This window comes from Phascolarctos cinereus, unplaced genomic scaffold (genome assembly GCF_003287225.1).
Source record: "Phascolarctos cinereus isolate Bilbo 61053 unplaced genomic scaffold, phaCin_HiC Scaffold_726;HRSCAF=1367, whole genome shotgun sequence".
NCBI classification, from domain to species: Eukaryota; Metazoa; Chordata; class Mammalia; order Diprotodontia; family Phascolarctidae; genus Phascolarctos; species Phascolarctos cinereus.
Genome location: NW_027556098.1, coordinates 2635227 through 2652578, shown reverse-complemented (window position 1 = coordinate 2652578; position 17352 = coordinate 2635227). Strand labels below are relative to the sequence as shown.

At 40.1% G+C, this 17352-nt stretch overlaps 1 protein-coding gene across 8 annotated transcripts in view; it reads left to right on the top strand.

Annotated features, from left to right (window-relative positions):
• The window catches only part of REPS2 (RALBP1 associated Eps domain containing 2), a 352146-nt gene that overhangs the window by 325481 nt on the left and 9313 nt on the right, over positions 1–17352 (top strand). For all 8 annotated transcript variants that reach the window (XM_078146089.1, XM_078146083.1, XM_078146082.1 and 5 more), the window contains 3 exons: positions 8813–8899; positions 10469–10599; positions 16326–16431. In XM_078146089.1, the coding sequence (XP_078002215.1) occupies positions 8813–8899; positions 10469–10599; positions 16326–16431 (324 nt within the window). The remainder of the gene's footprint in view (positions 1–8812; positions 8900–10468; positions 10600–16325; positions 16432–17352) is intronic.

Below are 17352 nucleotides of genomic sequence, written 5' to 3'. Positions count from 1 at the left end.
TGAGGTCTGATTTGAACTCTGGTCTTCCTGACTCCAGGCCTGGTACTGTATCCGTTATGTCACCTAGATGGCCATTTGTCCATGGTTATGTAACTAAGAAGCATTGTTGTAAAGCTAAAGCATTTTATAAAAGATAAAGTGCTATAGAACATAGAGAAATGTGTGTTTTTTTCTTTTTACCTTGTGTTGAACTTCTGTTCTCCAGCTTAGTAGAGGCCAGGCAAAACGTACCTGCCTCATTTTTGGCTGAAATGATCTGTGTTTCCCTTCGCACAGGATGGCTCTTAGCAATTAGGCAAACAGTTGTTCAAGTATCTTTTCAGGATACCAAATATCTCTTGACACTACTATCTATCCCATGTTATTTACATATAAGCTTACATCTATATAATTATTTATATTAAATGATTTACTTATATGTACTTTATAAATTTATAAAAATAAGTATATTATATATGGTTATATATATAGTTACTTATATATTTTTGTGTATTATATAACATAAGGAATAGAGCACTTTGTGCCAACTATTTTTTTTTTAAGAAAAAAATTTTGTTGCTGTGGCTCAGTTGCCTGACTTAAATGCTAGAGTGAGAGATTTTATTATGTTTATGCCTAAGAACCCAGTAAACAAATAGATATAGAAAAGGGATTGACAGTAGCAGTAGCTGCAGAGGCAAAAGATCCTACTTCCCCACTGGATGAATCATTTTACCAAACAATGGAGAGTAGTCTTTAGACATTGTTCTTATCCTACTTTTCCACCTGTTCCCCCATAGTATTGGGAAGCTTTTTGGGCCCCCTTTTGGCTTGTGACTGTGTCTTGAGAGAAAGAATTATTAATACCAATGATTTGGGGAGATTCCTATTTCCCCCTTTTTCTTTTGTCCTCATTGCAAGACCTCAGTCTCTGAAGGTTGATCTAACCTTCTGTTCTATCCAGACCTCTCCCACGTGGGGCAGCCATTGTATTCCATTCAGGATTGGGTGGGGATAAGTTCTTTGAATTGATTGCCCACGGAGGCTAACTTAAGAAGTAAATGATTAATCAAAGTTCAGGTCTAGCTCCTCATAGTAATATTCATTCTCTCATTAATTGTTAACCAATCAGAGTTGAATGCCATCCTTTTGAACACTCCTCTTCCAAAAGAACATATAAGCTACGAGCCAGCTGCCATGATTGTCTTTGGTCTAGGAGAGAAATAGCCAAATGACCATCCTTTTATTAAATTATTGGCATTATTAATACAATGATTGAATTACCCAGAAGTTATGTCTCTTGAACTTTCTAAATGCCACAGTCTGGATCAGAATCCACATTCTGTACTAATGTAGCTAAACCGAACACTCTACCTTTTTGCCTTGGGCGTAATGGAGTCATGTTGCTGGTAAGGGAAGGAGCCTAAAGTGATGGGACGTGGCATTTAACATTTAGGTAAAATATTTTAACTCTTGCTCCTGGTAATCTCTGGGCAAGTTCAGATAAGGTTTTACCCAATCTCATCTGTAGGGACTGAGAATGAACATCTTTCATCTTGTAAAGTGGCCAATTTTGGCTGGATGTCAGGATGTGTTTTATAACAGTTAGAGCTATATCAAATGAGGCAGGACAGTGCAATAAGCCAATCAACAGGCATTTATTAAGCACTTGCTATGTGCTAGGCACTGTGCTGAGCACTAGGGATACAAAGAAGGCAAAAATACAGTCTGTACTTTCAAGGAGCTAATTTTCTAATAGGCAGACAACAGTAACTACATAAATATAAGATGTATATCTCAGTAGATGGAAGGTAATCTTAGAGGGAAGATATTAGCAATGGTTACAATGGAAAGAATTTGGAGTCTGTCATTTAGTCAGTAAGCAATTATTAAGGACCTACTGTATGCCAGGCACTGGGCTAAGTGATGGGGACACAAAGAAACATAAAGGTAGTCCCTGCTCTCAAGTAGCTCACAGGCCAGTTGGGGAGACAACATGTCAGCAATTCTGTACAAGCAAGCTATGTATAGGATAAACTGAAAATGGCCAACAGAAGGAAGGCACTGGACTTCAGATGGGTTGGGAAAGGCTTCCTGTAAAAGATGGGGTTGTAGGTGGGACTTGAAGGAAGCCAGGGAAGTCAGGAGGCAGAGACGAGGAGGGAGAGCATTTGATGCATGAGAGATGGCCAGTGAAAATGTCCTGAGTCAGGAGATGCAGTGTCTTGTTCAAGGGAACATCCAGAAGGGCAATGTCATTGAACTGCAGAATGTGTATATGTGTGTAGCAATGTGCATGTGTGGTAGTAGTGGTAGTGCATAAGGTATAAGAAGACTAGAGAGGTATAATGGCACAGGGTCAGGTTATAAAGAACATTGAATACCAAATAGAGGATTTGAAATTTGATTTGGCAGTGATAAGAAGCCACTGGAATTTACTGAGTCCTGGGACCTGAATTCCAGTCATTGCTCTTCTATTTACTACTTATGTAAACTATGTGACCCTCAGGGCAATTATCTCATCTCTTTGCACTTCAGCGTCATCAGTTATGAAACAAGACTCTGAGGTACCTTCTAGCTCTAAATTGGTGATTTTATAAACCGGTGAACCTCTGCCCCTCAGATTAGCAAAGCTGATGAAAATGGAAAATAACAACTGCTAGAAGGGCTACGGGAAAACAGATACATTGATGCACCGTTGATTGAATTATGAATGAGTCTAACCATTCTGGAAAGTAGTTTAGAACTGTGTCCAAAAAAATTATTAAATTCTATATACTCTTTGACCCAGAGATGCCACAACTAGGTATATACACCAGAGAGATCAAAGGAAGGGGAACAGTCCTGCATATTTAAAAATATTAACAGCAGCTCTTTTTTTAGGTGGCAAAGAATTGGAAACTGAGGGGGTGCCCATCAAGTGGAGAATGAGTAAACAAGTTATGGTATAGAAATGTGATAGAAAACTATGTTGTAAGAAATGAAGGGGCAGATACAGAGAAACTTGGGAAGACGTGTATGAACTGATGCAGAGTGAATGAAGTGAGAAGAACCAGGAGAACAATTTATGTAATGGCAACAATATTGTAATGACACATGATTTTGAAAGACCTAGGAGCTCTGATCGACATAATGACCAACCAAAATTCCAGAGGGCTCAGGATGTAGCGTGATACTCAATTCTTGACAGACAGGTGATAGACTCAGAGTGCAGATAGACACATATGTTGGTTTTGGGGGGGTTTTTTTGGACAGGGTCAATGTAAGGATTTTCTTAACTATACATATTTGTATATTGAAATCTGAGGACACCATTATCATAGGGTATTCTTTAATTAAAATAAATGGAATTTGTCTGACAAAATTAAATTCCATTGGTCATTTCATTTATTTTTTTAAAATTTAGTAATTTATTTTGATTTATCAACAATCACTTCCATATGCTTTTGAGTTTAAAATTTTTCTCCCCCTTCCTCCCCACCACCCTCTCCAAGATAGCATACAATCTGATATAGGCTATACATTTACACTCCTATTAAACATATTTTCGCATTAGTGATGTTGTAAGTAAAAAAAAAACAATAGGAGGAACCATCAGAAAGAGGAAGCAAAACTCAACAGAAGAGAAAAAAAAAAGATAGCAATTCAACTGCCATAGTTCTTTCTTTGGATGTGGATAGCATTTTCCATCACAAGGCCTCTGGAGATGTCTTAGATCCTTGTATTGCCGGAAAGGGTTAGGTTTATCAATATTAGTCATCGCACAATGTGGCTGTTATTGTGTACAACGTTCTCTTAGTTCTGCTCACTTCACTCAGCATCAGTCCATTGGTCATTTTAACAGTCATAATCCTCAGTTAATACATGATACGTATTTGTAATGGGGATTTTGTTTTTCTTTCTCAAAGTTGGGGGGGGGAATAAGAGGGAGAGAAGATAGATTTTCATTGATTAAAAAAATAATTAAAAACAAAATGGAAAAATAATTATATAAGCTTCGCCTAGATGGGTTCCCCCTCATCCAGCAGTCAATCAATTAACATGTATTAAGTGCCTACTATGTGACAGGCACTATGCTAAGCTAAGCACTAGGGATAAAAGAAAAGCCTGAATGACTTCTTAAACCCAGGTCCTCCAATTCCAAATCCAGGATTTTTCTCCCTCTTCTGCTTTGTCCACATCACTTGGTTGCTAACCTTTCAGTTCAGCCTTTTTCCAGATGATAAGAGTCCAGTGCTCAGCATGGCTTGGGGCTGCCCCTCCACTGATGCTCCTCATGAGAAGTGGCTGTTAAGGAAGCTTACTCAGCATACAGCTTGTGATACTGCCATCTCTAGGAACTAGCTAAGCTCTGTTGTCCTTAACTTGTACTTCTCTGTGACAGACAATGCTGCATATTCTTGCCAATGTTGAGAACTACTAATTGATTCAGACTTTTTGTTGTAGTGTTGGAAGGAAAATTCATTCAAGGCATGGAAGAGGGAGGAGAGAGAGTGTGTGATTTTACAATTTGTTTAATTTTTTTTTAAAGAAAGCTCACCATCAGCTATGATAGGCTTTTTCTAAAAGTATGTTTTCTTAGCATGCCACAAACTGGCAGGCACATTTTGTCATGAATAAAGCTGTGGGATAGTATTGTTGCATTAAAATATTAATAGAAATTCTAATATTTGGTTGTCCCACACAAATTCAAACATTTAACTTCACACAGATGACATCTTTTTGGTTAGAGAAATCCTACCCATTATGGCACTGTTTTTCCATTATTTTCTGTGGGGTTTTTTGGGGGGGTGTTTAAAAAAATTTTTTTTTTATTAATTTATTTTGATTTATCAACAATCACTTCCACATGCTTTTGAGTTTAAAATTTTTCTCCCCCTTCCTCCCCACTACCCTCCCCAAGACAGCACACAATGTGACACAGGCTATACATTTATACTCCTATTAGACATATTTTCACATTAATGAAGTTGTAAGTAAAAGTAAAAAACAATAGGAGGTACCATCAGAAAGAGGAAACAAAACTCAACAGAAGAGAAAAAAAATTCACATTCACAGTTGTCTTTACTATCTATGTCTTTTTCTCCATCCTTTTCCTCCCCATTAATGCTTTTCTTTCTCCTTTTTCCTTTCCCCCTTCACTAGTGTTTTGCTTTTGACCACCACCTCCTTCAGTCTCTCCTCCCTTCTATTATCCCCTTTCCCTTTTCTTCACCTTTGCCCTTACTGCTTCTTCCCTCCCTTCTATCCCCCCTCCCTTTTCTTTCCCCTTTTCCTTCCTACTGCCTATAAGGCAAATTAAATTTCTATACCTAACTGATTATCTTATTCCCTTCTTGAGCTAAATCTGATGAGAGTAAGGTTCAAACAATGCTCATGAGGCCGGGGAGGGGGGTGTGTAAGGGGGTGGGGGGGAGGGGTTGTTGGGGGTTGTTTATTGGAACTTGTGAATTTTGTTAACAAAAGGAACTTCTATTGTGGAAATTCCCCTATCAATGCAGATTTGCAACTCTTCTGCTACTTATAATCTTAGAAAGTTTATTTATGCACTCAGTGGTTTAGTGACTGCCAGTTGTGATATAACAAACATATATGAGAATCAGGTCCAAATCAAGTTTCCTTACTTCCAGCTTCCCTAGCTGCTTGACATACTCTTTTCTGTATGCATTAATGAAAAGGCTAAAAATGTGAGGCCTTTTCAAAGGATGCTTCTTGTTAGTTGGCTGTCTTCTTCCCAAAAGGTCCACTGTGGGGCTTCTACTGTTAATGATTAGGAAGGGAAACGTGACAAAAATTCTCCAAAGATTTGTTGATAGTCACTGCTGTCAATCACAGTCAACAATTTACAGATAGAGAAAAACTGCCATTTATCACGCTCAGAGGGAACAAAAAATTGGTGAGCCCTGAACATCAATTTCGTCAGCCTCATATAGGTTTTGCTTACGCCTGTAGGATGGGTATAGTGGAATTTCAAAGAGCAAATAAAGGAAAATAATGATTTACAGACCAAAGAACAGATGGCAGAAGGGAAGATCTATATCAGGTAAAATAGCAAACTACCTGGTTAACACCAGACCCATAGCTTATAAGTGTGATTTTGCAGACTCTGTGTGACCTGTTCATCTTAAGTAAATGTCAGTAAGAAAATTAAACTAAAAGCAGAATAGATTGCCTCGGGAAATGATGGCCTTGCCTAACTAGAGGTTTTCAAGGTTTTTATTTTATTTTTTACCAGAACTGTGATTTCATTGGTATGGCAGATTCCTAGTGAGGCATGTATATATCATAGCTCTGCAAAGGCCCTACCGTAAGCCATGATTTAAGATTTACAAATCTGATTCTTCCCTCTATGCTTCCTTTTCTTATTGTCACAACTCAGGGAGATAGGTACTATTATTACTCGCATTTTACAGTTGAGAAAACTGAGGTTAGGTGACTTTCCCAGGATCACACAACTAGTCAGTGTGTAAAACAAGATTCAAACTGAAGTATTCCTGACTCCAATCCGGTGAATCATCTGTTGTGCCACCTGGGACAGTGAATGGAGGGGAGGGTAGAGGGGGGGGAGAGAGAGAGAGGGAGGGAGAGAAAGGGAGGGGGGGAGAGAGAGAGGAGAGAGAGAGAGAGAGAGAGAGAGAGGAGAGGAGAGAGAGGAGGGAGGGAGGAGAGAGAGAGAGAGAGAGAGAGAGAGAGAGAGAGAGAGAGAGAGAGAGAGAGAGAGAGAGAGAGGGAGGAGGAGGGAGGGAGGGAGGGAGAGAGATGGGGGGGAGTAAAAGGGGGACAAGTCCGGCATCTGGGTCTTCCTAACTCTAAAGATGCATTTCTGTGTCACTGGCTAGGTGTAAATTGTCAATGTCTTAATTGTATTTGTGCCGTGTTAGAAGGGGTACTACAGTAAATGTGTCATTAGTGAGTGCTGTGTGAAATAAGAAGCTTCCATCAATCGCTCCACCCAGGGTGACATGTCAAGGCTTCTGTGGGAACATTCTTTTATATGGACAGAAAGCAAGTGCCGCCTTCCCTCTGCAGGGTCCAGGTCTGCAAACAGTCTAGATTGTAGAGTGGCCAATAGGGAGTATGCTGAGTGTTCTGTGTCCTCTTTTTTCAATGTGACTTAATTGGTACATCACTCATTAAGTTTGAATACCTAGAGTATGTAAGGGAAATGGATCCTGCAAAATTGCTTCTGTACAGAACATTCAGCTGCATTTTTCCCTACACAGTTTTCAAGAATGCTTTTTAAAAAAAAAATTTCTCTGAGGGAAAAAGCAACAACATATCCTCGATCCTCTATGATCCTTGTTATGTCTGGATTTTTTTTTTATTCATTTGTTTTCAATTTGATTATGTCTATGTAATTTAAGGGAATCAGAGCTGTAAACAGGAAATGAAGTATCCCTGAAGTCGAAGGCAAATCTCTTGATATTTATTGTAGGTATAACACTTGAGCTTTTGTAGTTTTCTGACAGTGTTTCCTCGTTCTAGATTTTTGTTGTTGTTGTTGGGGTTGGTTTTTTTTTTTTTTAGCATCATAGTAGGAAGATGAGAGGCACAATCTTATCCTGGATAAAGTAGTGGCCCTGTGAAGTCAAGAAGACTTGGATTAAAATTCTGGCTCTGACATATACTGGCTCCATGACTCTGAGCAAGTCATTTAATAACCTCTCAGTGTCCCAGGCAACTTTGCAGGTCTTTAAGTTGTACCAGCTTTCACTGGTGACAGAAGTTTCCACTCTGGAAGTTCTCTGCATCAATGAAATCACAGTTCCAGAACAAAAATAAAAGGGAAAAAAGAGTTGATCAAGGAGTCCATGAAGGGGAAGGGGTCCCTCCTTAGCCCATGATTTTCCTTACTTTGTGACTTTTGGGAAGTTTCTTTACCTCTTGTATCAGTTTCTTCACCCATTTCATGTGTGTGTGTGTGTGTGTGTGTGTGTGTGTGTATATAAATTATATATTACATTTATAATTATTATATGTTGTTGATTATTATGTATCTATATCTCTCCCTGTCTGTGTGTGTATACATGTATTGTCAACAGGCAATCACAACTTCATGAAACTTAAGTGAAAACTAGGTTTATTACAAGAGAAAAGAACGTTCATGTGGAACACAAAGAGTTCACAATCCATATTGAAGTCTGCATTTTTATAACAGCAGGACAAAGGAAGGAGGAGATGCCAGAATCTCTACCTAAAGGGATGTGGCATAGAGGGGGGGAAATATGCAGTAAAAGTGGGAGAGGGACAAAACCCCTTCTGAGAGGGAGGAGCAAGGCCACAGCAGAAGCCATATTCTTTTCCCTTGAGATCTGCTATACTATGAAGATAGGATAGTGTATTTATCTACAAGGGTCTCAGCTGCACAAGCAATTTTTCAGCCTAGTTCAAATTGATTGGTGTCTGTCTTGACTACTAAGTACACACAGGGAGGCCAGCTTAGGATGCAAACACTACATTATGTCAGCTTGGGGGATGGGGGGCACTTTGCCTTTGACACATTCAGGGTCTCCTGCATGCGCTGGGTCCAATGTTTCTGCAAAAGATGGCAACTCAAAAAGACAAGTTCAAGGGACCCCTTAACATTTCTTAACTATGTGTGTATGTGTGTGTGTGTGTGTGTGTGTGTATGTGCACACGCATGCATGCACATAATTTCAAAACTCTTTTCCAGCTCATATATAATTTCAAAACTCTTTTACAGCTCTCTGCTTCTGAGAATCTTTAGGGGTATGAGTTCATTTTTTTTCCCCTTTGTGACCAAGGTTTGAGGATATTTTGATCCCTCATGCTTTTCTGTATGCACATTACAATGTCTGATTTATTCTTGTAGACAGACCAAGTATCAGAGATCGAATTACATCCTCAGTTGACCAGAACTCCTTCCCAGACAGAGGAGAGTGGAAGTCCTGTGAAGAAGGTAATGCTGGAGTGCTTAATGTTATTGTCATGAGATACTCCCTGTACCTTTCCTGTGTCAACACACCAAAGTGGTATCATGTTCTGGAGCCATGGGAATCCTGTTTGGAGAGGTCAGGATCTTAGCAACAACCTGGGCATAGGCCTCTGCTGTAAAGTGATTGCTGGCTGCCTTGCCAATGAACCTTCCATTCCCAGGCTCAGGGGATGGCCTGGTAAATGGGCTTGAGAAGATTCAGAGGTGTTTGCTTTCTTGTAACCAGAAAGATGCACTTCTGAACAGAGCAAATTGCCTGGAAACCTCTGCAAGGGCTCCCAGTGTGGCCCCCAGATATTTTCCTCCAGTTCATTTCCCTGCCCCTAGTCAACAGTATGGCAGATTCTGCTCGGTCCTCTTAGGTCATGGAATCAGTTTTTGACTGGCCTTTAAGTTACTCTCATTATCTTTTCCCCTTCCTTTTTGACCCAAAGTAGCTAATTGTCTGTTCATCCTAGTGCTGAATCAGGGGGATTTAAGCCACCATGGGGGTCACCCAGATTCCCTAGAAGTGTTCCAGATGTCCACTTCTAGATAGCACTGCCTTCACTTGATAATTGAGGTAGAACAATAAAAAATATACAAATGTAAAGCCAAAAATATATATGATAACATTTATGATAAGTTTATAACTGGGCAACTAGGTGGTACAGTAGATAGAATGCTAGGCCTGAAGTCAGGAAGACTCATCTTCCTGAGTTCAAATCTGGCCTCAGACACTTACTATATCTGTGACTCTGGGCAAGTCACTTAACCTTGTTTGCCTCAGTTCCCTTATCTATAAAATGAGCTAAAGAAGGAAATGGCGAACCACTCCACTATCTTTGCCAAGAAAACCCTAAACTACTGAAAACAACTGAACAACAACATAACTGAGTTTCCAAAACAAAACAAAAGAAACCCAAAAAACCCATCACCACATGGGGCAGAGATCAAGTATTCTCTGAGTTCAATAAAATCCTAATAGCTTATCCATTGAGTAAATGTTGGTAAAATTTAATAGGCTGTTTCAAACAGGACAACATCATTTATGCAATCTTAGACTTTGAGTCAGGAGACTTTAGTGCTCATGGAATCCAAGCCTCTCATTTATAGATGAGGAGGCTGAGACATAGAGAGACAGGCTAAGTGACTTACCCAGGATCATATAGCCTGTCTGTACCTGAGGGAGATCTTGAGCCCAAGTCTTTTTGACTCTACAAGGCCAGCCTTTAATCACCCCACCGTATGGTTCCTCAACTTTTTATTGTGACCCTAGCAAAAATCTCCTTAAATGAAGAAATGTTGTAAGTATCTGTGGTGGGATGTGAATGTGGGTCTTCTTCATTCCATGTCCAATACTCTATCCATTATAGCATGCTTGGTCTGAAGCCAAGTTCTCATTGATCACTCTAATTTTCACAGGTGCCTTTAATTATTGCATTGCCAACCTGGTTTGGGAGCGTGAGGGACTATGTGTATGTAGACATGTGTGGGAAGCTAAAAATTAAGAGGTATTGGCATGGTGGTGGTCATTGTGTTTGTTCTTCTCAGGACCTGCCACCATCAAAGCCCATTCGTCGAAAATTACGACCTGAAAATCAAATAATGGAAAACCAAGAGCATTCTTCTGTGAGTGGGCCGTCTACTGTGCCAACCGTGAAGCCACATGCACCAGTCCAAAAGTAAATAGAATAAATCAGTAAAAGAAATGGTAGTTTTAGAAACTTTTAATGTTGCTCCTTTCTTTCTCTTTTCCTTTCTTCTCCCCCTAACCCATCAAATTAAGTGGACTGGCCACTAATCCTTTTTGGTCTCGATCTGTAATTGCATGAGTATAGGGAGCTCCCAATGAGAAAACTCCTTTTATCAATACAGATCAATATCTTCTTTGCAACAACCAATAGATTTAGAGACTTGCCTGGGGGGCACTGAGAAGCTGAGCGACTCATTGCCCAAGATCACTCAACTAGTACATATCAGAGGTTATACTTGAACCCAGGACATCAATACGCCTTGTGGCATTTCTAGTATGTGGTAAATATAAAGGAAGTTAGGGGCAGCTAGATGGCGCAGTGGATAGAGCTCTGGCCTTGGAGTCAGGAGGACCTGAGTTCAAATCCGACTTCAGACACTTGACACTTACTAGCTGTGTGTCCCTGAGCAAGTCACTTAACCTTGATTGCCTCACCAAAAAGCAAAATAAATAAATAAAAAATAAAGGAAGTTAGCATTCTTCAACCGCTTGCCTGGGTTGTGTCCTGTTTTGACTAGGAAAAGTAGCTATTTTCATGGAGCGTCCAACCCACTTCATTTGGAGTAGGATTTTTTTTTCTCAGAAGTATTTTCTGTTTCATATTGACTAGCATTTATATAACTCTATAAGGTTTGCAAAGTACCTTACATTTATTCTGTCATTTGATGCCTACCATAATGCTGGGAGGTAGGTGCTACTATTATCCCCATTTTACAGGTGAGGAAACTAAGGCAAACAGAGGTTAAGTGACTTGCCCAGGGTCACATAGCTAATAAGTAATAATAACATTAGCTAATATTTATATAGTGCCTATTATGTGTCAGATACTAGGTTAAGCTCTTTACAACTGTTATTATCATTTGATCCTTACAACAAACCTGGGAGGTAGGTGCTATTACTATCCCCATTTTACAGATGAGGAAATGGAGGCAAACAGAGGTTAAATGACTTGCCCAGGGTCACATAGCTAATATGCAGTAATAATAGTAGCTAATATTTATATCATGCCTACCATGTGTCAAATGCTGGGCTAAGCTCTTTACAATTATTATGTCACGTGATCCTCATCACAACCCTGGTAGATACTTTTATTATGTCTCCTTTACAGATTAGGAAACTGAGACACATAGCAGTTAAGTGACATATCCAGGGTCATATAGCTAATAAATTGTGTGAGGATTTCAGCTCAGGTCTTCCTGACTCTGACTCTAGTACTTTATACGCCTACCTGCCTCACAACTGTGTGTCCAAGGCGTATAGCATCTAAGCTATCTTTCAATTTTTTTTTTGTTCAGTCACTTAATTGTGAGTGAATCTTCATGACCCAATGGACCACAGCTTGCCAGGCCCTTCTGTCCTTCACTGTCTCTCAAAGTCTGTCCAAATTCATGTTTGTTGTTTCCATGACATCTCATCCACTGCCATCCCCTTCTTTTGCCTTTGGTCTTTCCCAACATCAGGGTCTTTTCCAGTGAATCCCGGCTTCTCATTATGTAGCTAAAGTATTTAATCTTCAGCTTCAGTATTTGACCTTCCAGTGAATAGCCTAAATTAATTTGTTTAAATATTGACTGATCTGATCTCCTTGCTGTCCAAGGGGCTCTCAAAAGTCTTCTCAAGCACTCATAGCCATACATTGCTACTGGAAGACATACCCTTGATTATACAGATGTCATCAAGATGATGTCTCTGCTTTTAGTATGCTGTCCAGATTTGCCAAAGCTCTCTAATAAGCAGCAAGGCTTAGGAATAGGGGAGTAAAGTTAAAGCATCTGTGATCAGGACGAGAGCGTGCACTGTTCAAAGTGCTGTTTCCTGTCAGGGGTTCCCAGAACTGAGTGAGGGCCCCCAGACAGTTTTTTTGGCATCTTTTGCCTTAGTCAGAAGTCAAGGTAGAAGTTCATTCCAGAAGAGAGCACAGTAAACTATTAATCTCACCCCTCATGGAACCCCTCACTCAAGGTCACTAGTTCACTGTTGTATCTTTTCTCCTTGTTATAACTCTGTAGTGAGAAAAGCAAGGCATAAAAAAAGGGGGGGGAGGAGCAGCTAGGTGGCGAAGTGGATAGAGCACCAGCCCTGGATTCAGGAGGACCTGAGTTTAAATCTGGCCTCGGATACATAACACACACTAGCTGTGTGACCCTGGGCAAGTCACTTAACCCCATTGCCTAGCCAAAAAAAAGAAAAAGAAAAGCAAGGCATTTTGAGACCAACACTGAAGATAGTGGGCTGTCCTTTACCTCTTTTCTAAAATTGGAATTCAGCTCTGATGCTGTTCTGTTCTTTAGGAGGTCTCTATGTATTTATTTTCCTTGTTTAAAAAGGAGATTATTTAGGTGCTCTCCAGAAGTAAAATATATATGTGTGTGTGTGTGTGTGTGTGTGTGTGTGTGTGTGTGTGTGTGTGTGTGTGTGTGTGTGTATGCTTTATAACTGTGTGAGCTGGTGATCACCTCTTGTCCACTGCCACTAAGCTATGAGAGAAAATCACATTAGGGGCCCTGGTCATTAAATATTCCTCTGTTTTCAACACTACACTGCTTTTATCACACTTTTGGTCATATTAATCAGTGATAATCAGGGTTCAAGAGTCAGCTAGGTAGCTCAGTGGGTAGAGTGCTGGACCTGGAGTGAGGAAGACTGGAATACAAATGCAGCCTCAGATACTAACTGTTTGACCCTGGGCAAGTCACTTAATCTCTGTTTGTCTCAGTTTTCTTATCTGTAAAATGGGGATAAGGTTGTTGAGAGGATCAAATGAGATAATACCTGTAAAGTGCTTAGCATAGTGCTTGGCACAGTGTAAGTGCTATATAAGTGTTAATTAACTATTATTATTATCAAACTACTCTAGAGTCACTTCCAAAACTGGTGTCCACGTTCTCTCTTCTGCCTTACTTGCAGAGGCTGAACTTCTAGGTGCAAGAAGTCTTGTACAGCCACCTGATTTGGTAGCAGAATTAGTTTATTTAGGCATCGGGACAGCCTCAGAACAGTAATTTAAACACATGCGTTTGTACTGGCAAGCCTAGGCCATGGAACAAAATTAGCCAAAAGTAGATTAGTTAAGAAATGATTAAATCGTCAGATAAATAGAATTACAACTGGCAGATTCAGCTTCAAAAATCACTGCTGTCCATACATTAAGAACAGTAGAGTTAATGGGATTTATTCCAGGGGGGAGCATTGGACCCTGGGTTTTCAGCAACAGGTAGACCTCAGATAACATCACCAGTAATAAGCTGCTGACAGCTCTCAAGCAACAAAAATTGAGTTTTGCTTAGAAGCAATGAGACTTATCTGCTCTATATTTTTAAGTTATTTTTGTGGCTGCTGAGGATGTATTTGTGAGAACAGAACTTTTTATGTGTTTGGAGGTAGGAGATGTTGTGAACCAATGTGGCTGCTGGAGCCACAGCCAGGAGTTGAGAGGTTCAGCTTTCCATGTGACCCAAGGGGACATTATTCATTTATCTGTCTTAGTGTCCATGGGAAGGAGATGGAGCCATGTTAGCTGGTTAGCTGTAATAAAAATAATAACAACAGCAACAACGATAAATAACATTATTATAGCACTATATGCCAGGTACTGTGCTTATGATTTGATTCTCACAACAACCCTGGGACGTAGGTACTATTATTATTCACATTTTACAGATGAGGAAACTAAGGCAAACAGATTTTAAATGTCTTTAAATGTTTGCACTCAGGTGTTTCTGTCAGGCCCAGTGCTCTGTGTAGCATGACACCTCGTGGTGGAGATTTCTAACTATAATCATTCTGTTTTTATGAGGATAAGTGACACATCTGTAATTTGAACTCAGATCCTCTGACTTTAAATCTAGCATTCTTTCCCATGACCTATTGGACTGTACTGTAGTTCTCCTTTTTCTCCTGTGTGTGTGTGTAGGGAAGATGATTGGCATCCCTAATGAAAATTAATTTCCAAATAAAGAAAGAGGAACAAGTACAGTTTCAGCACTCAGAAATGGTGATCTGATTTCATGTAGGGAGCTGGAGGAGGGACAAGGCAATAGGCCAAGAAGATTTTCTCTGTGGTCCCACATATAATATAAATGCTGAGTTTTTTGGTATTCTTAGTATATGGTGCTGATGTTGATGGAGTTGAAGACTTCTGATGACATTATTTTTTACACTCCTTCTTCTCTCTCCCATTGCTTCTCAGAGATCAGGCTAACTTTGACTGAACTAAGGGTCCTGAATTAGAACAAGAAACTAACTCATGGAGTTTACTCTTGTCCAAACCAGACCTGGGAGATACAGCCAGAATGCCAGTCTGTCCGTAGTTTGAAAGAGTCTTAGGAAAGCTCTAGGCTAAGTAGACCATAGAAACTTGGGATTTAGAAGAGGAAGACCCCTGACAGACCTCATCTATATCTATATTGTGGAAAGCCCAGGCATCTGAATTATAGCCTGAATCCTTTGAGAAAATCTAATCTGTGGAACAATCCCAGGATTTCTTAGGTTTGTTCTATCCCCCACGACTGTTCGTCCTTAGGCCCATGGCCCATGTCTTATGTTGTCCCTCACATTCAGTGCTCTGACAATCAATCAGTCAATCAATCAGTCACAGCACTGCCGTCTCATTGGGTGGCTGTTTGGGACACTGTAGGACATAACGTAGCATCTAGTTGTGACCAAATTTTCTAATGTGTATGTCATCTTCCTCTCCTGGATCTCCATGTCATCAATTTCTGAACCCATTGGGCCTGGGATTATATCTCCCTTGACATCCAGTACAGTGGATGGCATACTGCATGTGCTTTGAAAACATTCAGTTATAACATCAGAGCATTTTTCACAAAATAAATTGAGTTGTCACAGCCAATAGGTTGTGTAGGCAGGGTAAAGCCTGCTGTCCAGAAACCGCGTCCTTTTGATTGGATTTCTGGATGATCATCTCCAGGAAAGCCAGTCCTGTGATTTGCATGACTCTCCCCATCCTGACAGTCAGGTCTGTCCTGCTTAGGAATGAGCTAAGCTGGGGTGAAGGAAATAGGCATCATGGCTGGGGGGGGGGGAAGCTTCTTCTTTTTGGATCTGCAAGAGACTTAATGTCCTTGGCTGCTATTAGATATGCTTTGCATTAATTTTAAAGCCCCAATGATACGCAGGCACATACACACAATACCATTTTCGTGCTGTTGGCTCTGGTAATGAAAAAAAAGCAACATAACGCAGGCTTTCTATGTGTTATAGAATTGCTTCTTCATAGAACATGCTTCTGTTCTTAAGACTTGCCCAAAGGGCATGAGTAGCTCTTTAAATGTCATTGATACTTATAGACAAAGAGCATTTTAGTTAATCTAGTTTGCCAGAAAGACATTTTTTACTAAAATGTCTTGGAATACATGAAAGATCAAGTATTTGAATAGCCCCAAATCATAGCCATTCTTCAGGTTATGAAATATGCAACTCAAATATATTTATGTTCTATAAATGTAAAAGAAATGGTATTTCTTTTAGTTGTTATTAGCCTAGTAATGCCATTTGTTTTATTTTTTAAAAATAGATTTTTTTGGAGGGTGGGGCCCTTGTCAGTTGAAGCTGTCCTCCATCTTTAAGGGCTGGGGTCAATAACATTTAAGAGTCCTTTTTGACTAAATTATTTTCTACTTCTCTTCCTGGCAGACAGTCTTCTAAGCAGAAGAAGGCAATCCAGACGGCTATTCGGAAAAACAAGGAGGCCAACGCAGTGCTAGCCAGGCTGAACAGCGAGCTCCAACAGCAGCTCAAGGTGAGGAAATGCATTGAAAATTGGTTCATGGGGCAGCTAGGTGGCGCAGTAGATAGGGCACTGGCCCTGAAATCAGGAGGACCTGAGTTCAAATCCAGCCTCAGACCAAACAGTTGACACTTACTAACTGTGTGACCCTGGGCAGGTCACTTAACCCCAATTGCCAAAAAAAAAATGAATAAACAATAATAATAATTTGAAAATTGGTTCATTAGACTTGGAGCATCCAGTTATTTTTCACCAATGCCAACAGAGCCGATCCTTCCTTGTGGGTGAGACTGGCAGCTTTGCTCCTGGACTCACAATGTCAAAGAATATCAGAGTTGGAAAATAGACTTCAGTGGCCCCTAGTCCAACCCGTGCCAGGAGAGGAAATCTCCACCATGGTATAGCAAGCAGATGAACATCCAACTTTTACTTGGAACTTCTTATTATGGAAGACCCAGTATTATTGGGAGACCCAATAATTTCTGAGTCCGCCCATTCCACTTTTGGACCGTTCTAATTGTTAGAAAGTGTTTCCTGACATGAAGCATAATTTGAATCTTTACCATTTTCTACCCCTTTGCTGCTGGTTGTGCCCTCTGGGTTCTTTGGAGGAAAAAGAGGGAGGGAGGGGATGTACCTTGCCTGGCACAGAGTAAGTACTTAATAAATGCTGATTGATTTGATTTGACTACCAAAAGTTCATTCTCAAATATTTGAGAGAGGAAGTTAAGTAATATCCTTCTGACCTCAGACTTAATGTCCTAATGTCTAATATTCTTCAGACTTAATGTTTAGGGGTTGGAACAATAGTAAAATAAAAAATGCTGCTCCATGCACCTTACCTACATATAAGTCTTTAAAGCAGTCCTGCACAACTTGCGGCCCTGTGGCCGCTTGTAGCATGCCAAAGGATTTCCTCTACATGCAAAAGAT